Raw genomic sequence first — 6682 nt, 5'->3', positions numbered from 1 at the left:
AGACCCTTCCTCCGCTTGGGGAGTCGCCTTCAGCCTCCATACTTACACCACCAGACCGAGGTCGGACTCTAAGTCCCCCGCCGTCTCCTCGTAAATCCAAGAAAAAACTCTGACATGGCGTTTTTCTGCATAGGGTGGTTTATTTTTACCGATGCTACTTGGGCAGACACCGTGGTTTACAGCGACCACAAGCAATGACCTGCAAACCCTAAGTCCACCCTGAATGACGGAGGGGAGGGAGGCGGGAGCGCCGGCACCTGGCAGCGGAGTCCCGACGAGGCCAGGCAAGGCGAGGGCAGCCGCAGAGCCCTCCCGGCCCGGGTGTCCCTGCGCCATCCCTGGCGGAGCCCTGCCCTGCCCTGTGGGGCTTGTCTGACGGGCGGAGGAGTGAGGGGCTTGGGCACACTGCGGGGGGGTGGGAGGGTCGGTGCCCCCACCTTTCTGCCGGCACTGGAGAGGGGCTGGGCAGGGGGCACACTGCAGCAGGGGGCCAGATGGATGGAGTGAGTGACAGGAGCCCCCACTGCCCCATCCCAGAGCGGCGGGCTTCACTGCCTGCAAAATTTGCACTTGATAATTTTCTTAAAAGCACTTCGGAAGTCTTTGTTGAAATAGGCATAGATGATGGGGTTGAGGAGGGAGTTAGAGTAGCCCCCAGCCACTCGGGCATGTAGCACTTACTGTCACAAAAGGGCAGGACCAGCGCCACAATGAAAAACGGCAGCCAGCAGAGGATGAAGGTGCCCATAATGATGCCCAGGGTCTTGACAGTCTTCCTCTCCCGGGACAGAGCCATCCTCCACTTGGCCTCCATTTTCTTCTTGTTGCGCCTCTCGAAGGAGGAGGGCTGCGGGGAGCCGCATGCCTCTCTGGGCAGCAGCAGGTGAGTCTTGGAGGAGCTGTTGCAGCCCTGGACCTCGATGATCTCCAGGGTGGTCCCGTCCTCGCCCTGCCGCACCACGCCGTTGACACAGGTGCTGGGCTTGGGCTCCACAGTCCGCCACCAGCCCATGCCGGGCTCCCTGTTGCTTTTCTTCTGCAGAGCGGCCGAGGAGAGGGTAAGGCAAGTGTTGGCGATTTTCTTCTCCTCCTCCTCTTTCTTGATGGTCTTGTGGATCCTGAAGCGGGCTGCCTTGAAGATGCGGCCATAGAGCACCAGCATGAGGAGAAGTGGGATGTAGAAGGCACCGAAGGTGGAGTAGATGGTGTACCCATGGTCCTTGCTGATGGTGCAGGCATCGGGGTCCGAGCGGTCCTCAGGCGTCCTCCAGCCCAGCATGGGCGGGATGGATATCAAGAAGCCGATGAGCCAGGTCAGGCTGATGAGCACGGTGGCCCGCCAGGGAGTCCTCTTGTTGATGTAGTCGATGGGGTCTGTGATGGCCCAGTACCTGTCCAAGGCGATGGCGCACAGGTGCAGGATGGAAGAGGTGCAGCACAGCACATCCAGCAAGATGAAGATGTCACAGGTGACCTGCCCCAGCATCCACTTGTTCAGCACCTGGTAGAGGGCTGCCATGGGCAGCACCAGCACGGACAACATGAGGTCGGTGACGGCCAGTGAGCCGATGAGATAGTTGGCCACGGTTTGCAGGGAGCGCTCCAGGGCAATGGCCGTGATCACGCAGGCATTGCTGCTCACGGAACACAGGATGAGCGTGCCCAGGAGCAGAGAGGTGAGCAGCTGGTAGCCCAGGGTCACCTCGGTGAGGCCGGGGCCACCTGCCCCCTCGGGGGAGCTCTCTGGGGAGGTAGTGTTGTTGGCCACATCCATGCCGGGGCGGAGGGAGTCGCTTCAGGAGACGGGCATGGGAAGAGGCGCCGGTCACTTGTGCGCTCCCTTGGCAGGAGGCATCGCCGCCCTGTGTGCTTTGGCCACGCCGGGCACCACCCCCTCCACCACCCCTCCCTCCCCTATATAGCGCGGCGGGAGGCGGCCGAGGCTCGGAGCACGACGGCTAGCGGAGCCGCCCCGCGCTCGCCCATCCCCGCCGCCTCTGCCCACCGCCCAGCCCCGGGCGGCGGGTGTGGCCCTCCCACCGCCTCTCGTCGCGCTGCTGCCCCTCGCTCAGCCGCGCTCCCGCGCCGCTCCTTCCTGCTCTGCCTCTCCGCTCTCCCCTCGCTTTCTCCCTTCCTTCTTCCCCTCCCCTTCCGTCTCCCCCTCCATCCCGCCCTTCCGCGGGGGGTTTCGCTGGTTCGCCATCGTTCCCTGGCGCCGCCGGCGGACCGGGCGGGCGGGGGTGTCAGTCACTCCCCGCCGCCCCCTCCCCGGTGCGGGGACACCGCAGAGGAACCCACCAAGACTCCCCCCCACCGCTGCCCCCTCCAAATCTTCTCCCCGCAGCTCTGCCCCGGTCAGCGGGGCCTCTGGACTTCCCCTCGAGACCGGCGCCGGGGCTTGTGCGGGGTGTGCGAGGCGGGGGGAAGTTTTCTGTGGCCAGGCACTGCCGGCTGGGGCGGAGGGCACTGCACACCCCAGCGCTGCCTGCGGACGGGGAGGGAGCCGGGGCGGGTGGTGCCGGGGGGTGCTTTTCGCCACCTGCAGGCAGGCGGCGGCGGCTCGAGGGCGCGGCGCTCGGGGGCGGCTCGGCCGGGCACCCCCGGCCGTGGGGCCGGCGGGACTTTCTGCGGGGCTGCACCCTCGCCCCCTGCCTGACCGCCGCTCTGGCCGCAGCGGGCACGGTGCTGCCAGGGTTCCCCGGGGAGCAGCATCAGCCATGCCGCCGCGGGTGCAGGGAGCGGGGGCACGGGCAGCAGTGTCGCATGGGTGTCTTAGGAGGAATTGCTGTATAGCCCAGTGCCGGGCAGGGGTCCCGCTCAGTCGCTTACGAGTGCTGTAGCGATAAAAGTCCCATTCGTGATGATTCATGCCCTCGCCCCAGCGTCCTGCCGCCGGGAGGGCGGTCGCTGCCGTCGGGGGCTCCGCGCCAGTGCGCGGCTCCCCGGCGTCCGGTTCCCCGCAGAAACACGGCACTGCCCAGCAGCCCTCCCGAGATGGAAATCACAGTGCAACACACTATTGAAATCACTATCCTCTGAAGACAACAACAACAGCAACAACAACAAAAAGGAAAAAAAAAAAAAGAAATAAAATGCGTTACAGTTCCTCCCGATAGGAGGGGGAAAGGCTGAGTCTGAAAGTGAAATGAGAAAAATATCTCCGGGAACAATCTTGAATAAAAAAGAGCATCAGATTGACACATCATAAGCAAATCAGTTAATATCCAGTAAATAGACCAAACAATTGCAAACCTGGGAAACATCTGTCATTTAAAGAAAAAAAAAAGTGTTGTGATTTGATGTAGTAGGTACAGTATCTACTATTCCATACTGCTCGCTTCTGTAATTTTACTGTTCGCTTCTGTAATTCTAAACAATGAAGACTTGTTGCTTAGAAGTTAGGTAACTAGCAGGTGTTGTGTTTGTAGGTGTGTAGAATTGTAAATAGTCTAAATTGTGTATCCTGGAAGCATTGTTAGACTCTAGTGAAGAATAACCTTGGAAACTATAAACAAACGTGGTCCAAGCATGGCTCAGGGACAAACTGTGACCCTATAAGGTAAAGAGGAAATAAGTTCATGAAGAGTTCACTACCCTGCCGACCACCAGAGACCACCCGAGACCCTCAAGGAGACCCTAAAGGCTTTAGTGCGCATGTGTTTAAGATGATGTAATATTATAATTAGTTCTCGGAAATGTAATGAATATGTAACAAGGAAATTTAAAATATGTATGAGAAGCATGGATATAAACAGAAAGGTGACTAGACCAGGTGTGCTTGATTTGTAGCAAGTCCACCGAGCACCCAGGCCTGAATAAAACAATATCTCTCCTGAGCGTGTGGAATTGGTTACTTGCACGCCAGGCATGAATCCGCTTTTCGGACAACAGTTTTTGGCGACCCAGATGGGACAGCTGTGAAGCCTTGCCCGGACTGACTTGCCAGCTCTCGGTGGGGAGACCCTGCTCTCTGGACTCCAGCGTGCACCGACCTTTTGATCGGGGACTCCGTGAGTATTCTCCCCAACCAGAGCAGGTGAGCGACTCAACGGTGCAACGCTAAGGTAAATGAGATATTGTTCTGGGGTATAAAATTGTGCATGCATTTGGTAAGGAATTGTGGCCACAGGTAAACTGGTATATTCATATGCGTTTGACAGTGACGACTGGAGTATATGAAGTTGTGGTAAAGAACGTTCTTTTTAGGTAAAGGTATGGGAGCTCAACCATCAAAAGTAACACCTTGTTCCCCCTTAGGATGCATCATTAAACATAGGGGAAAATTTGGGGGTGATCCTTTGAGAAAGGATAAATTAATTGAATATTGTACTAGATGGTGGCCAAAGTATAAATTAGAAGATGAGGAAAAATGGCCAGAATTGGGAACCTTGCAATATAATACTATTTTACAATTAATCATAGAATCATAGAATCATACAGGTTGGAAAAGACCTCTAAGATCATCGTGTCCAACCGTCAACCCAATACACCATGTCCACTAAACCATGTCCCTAAGCGCCTCATCTACACGTCTTTTAAATACTTCCAGGGATGGTGACTCCACCACTTCCCTGGGCAGCCTGTTCCAAGGCCTGAGCACTCTTTCAGTAAAGAAATTTCTCCTAATGTCCAGTCTAAACCTCCCTTGGCGCAACTTGAGGCCATTTCCTCTTGTCCTGTCGCTAGTTACTTGGCAGAAGAGACCAACACCCACCTCGCTACAACCTCCTTTCAGGTAGTTGTAGAGCACGATGAGGTCTCCCCTCAGCCTCCTCTTCTCCAGACTAAACAGTCCCAGTTCCCTCAGCTGCTCCTCATAAGACTTGTGCTCCAGGCCCTTCACCAGCTTCGTTGCCCTCCTCTGGACACACTCCAGCACCTCCATGTCCTTCTTGTAGTGAGGGGCCCAAAACTGAACACAGTGTTCGAGGTGCGGCCTCACCAGTGCCGAGTACAGGGGCACGATCACCTCCCTACTCCTGCTGGCCACACTATTCCTAATACAGGCCAGGATGCCATTGGCCTTCTTGGCCACCTGGGCACACTGCCGGCTCATGTTCAGCCGGCTGTCAACCAGTACCCCCAGGTCCTTTTCCTCCGGGCAGCTTTCCAGCCACTCTTCCCCAAGCCTGTAGCGTTGCATGGGGTTGTTGTGGCCAAAGTGCAGGACCTGGCACTTGGCCTTGTTGAACCTCATACAGTTGGCCTCGGCCCATCGATCCAGCCTGTCCAGGTCCCTCTGCAGAGCCTTCCTACCCTCGAGCAGATCAACACTCCCGCCCAACTTGGTGTCGTCTGCAAACTTACTGAGGGTGCACTCGATCCCCTCGTCCAGACCATTGATAAAGATATTGAACAGGACCGGCCCCAGTACTGAGCCCTGGGGAACACCGCTCGTGACCGGCCGCCAACCGGATTTAACTCCGTTCACCACGACTCTCTGGGCTCGGCCGTCCAGCCAGTTTTTTACCCAGCGAAGAGTGTACCTGTCTAAGCCGTGAGCCGCCAGCTTCTCTAGGAGAATGCTGTGGGAGACAGTGTCAAAGGCTTTACTGAAGTCCAGGTAGACCACATCCACTGCCTTTCCCTCATCCACTAGGCGGGTCACCTGGTCATAGAAGGAGATCAGGTTGGTCAAACAGGACCTGCCTTCCATGAACCCGTGCTGGCTGGGCCTGATCCCCTGGTTGTCCCGGACATGGCTCGTGAGCACCCTCAAAACCAACCGCTCCATGATCTTCCCCGGCACCGAGGTCAGGCTGACCGGCCTGTAGTTCCCCGGATCCTCCTTCCGGCCCTTCTTATAGATGGGCGTCACATTGGCGAGCCTCCATTCGTCCGGGACCTCCCCAGTTAACCAGGACTGCTGGTAAATGATGGAGAGCGGCTCGGCAAGCTCCTCCGCCAGCTCCCTCAGTACCCTCGGGTGGATCCCATCCGGTCCCATAGACTTGTGAACGTCCAGGTGGCGTAGCAGGTCATTAACTGCTTCCTCTTGGATTATGGGGGGTTTATCCTGCTCGCCGTCCCTGTCTTCCAGCTCAGGGGGCTGAGTACCCTGAGGATAACCACTCTGACTACTAAAGACTGAGGCAAAGAAGGCGTTGAGTACCTCAGCTTTTTCCTCATCCTTGGTGGCAACGTCCCCCCCCCGCATCCAATAGAGGATGTAGATTCTCCTTGGCTCTCCTTTTGTCATTAACATACTTATAAAAGCATTTTTTGTTGTCTCTCACGACAGTGGCCAGGTTGAGTTCTAGCCGGGCTTTTGCCTTTCTAATTTCCTCTCTGCATGACCTAACGAGATCCCTGTACTCTTCCTGAGTTGCCTGCCCCTTCTTCCACAAGTGATAAACTCTCCTTTTTTTCCTGAGTCCCAGCCAGAGCTTCCCGTTCAGCCAGGCCGGTCGCCTTCCGGGCGACAGCCTGCTCCTGGGGACAGCCCGCTCCTGCGCCTTTAAGACTTCCTTCTTAAAGAACGTCCAGCCTTCCTGGACCCCTTTGCCCTTCAGGACTGTCTCCCAAGGGACCCTCTCGACCAGTGTCCTGAGCAGGCCAAAGTCCACCCTCCGGAAGTCCATGGTAGCGGTTTTGCTGGCCCCCCTCCTTACTTCACCAAGTATCAAGAATTCTACCATTTCATGGTCGCTAAGCCCAAGCCGGCCTCCGACCACCACATCTC

At 57.0% G+C, this 6682-nt stretch overlaps 1 protein-coding gene across 1 annotated transcript; it reads right to left on the bottom strand.

The window, feature by feature from the left end:
- Positions 1 to 548: 548 nt before the first annotated feature.
- Positions 549 to 1774, bottom strand: LOC142074778 (5-hydroxytryptamine receptor 1A-like). The gene is given in 2 exon segments (XM_075135646.1): positions 549 to 653; positions 656 to 1774. Coding segments are annotated over 2 exon segments (1224 nt in total).
- Between the last annotated feature and the right edge of the window lie 4908 nt (positions 1775 to 6682).

Source organism: Calonectris borealis, chromosome W (genome assembly GCF_964195595.1).
Source record: "Calonectris borealis chromosome W, bCalBor7.hap1.2, whole genome shotgun sequence".
Classification (NCBI taxonomy): Eukaryota; Metazoa; Chordata; class Aves; order Procellariiformes; family Procellariidae; genus Calonectris; species Calonectris borealis.
This window is presented reverse-complemented; position numbering and strand designations above follow the sequence as displayed.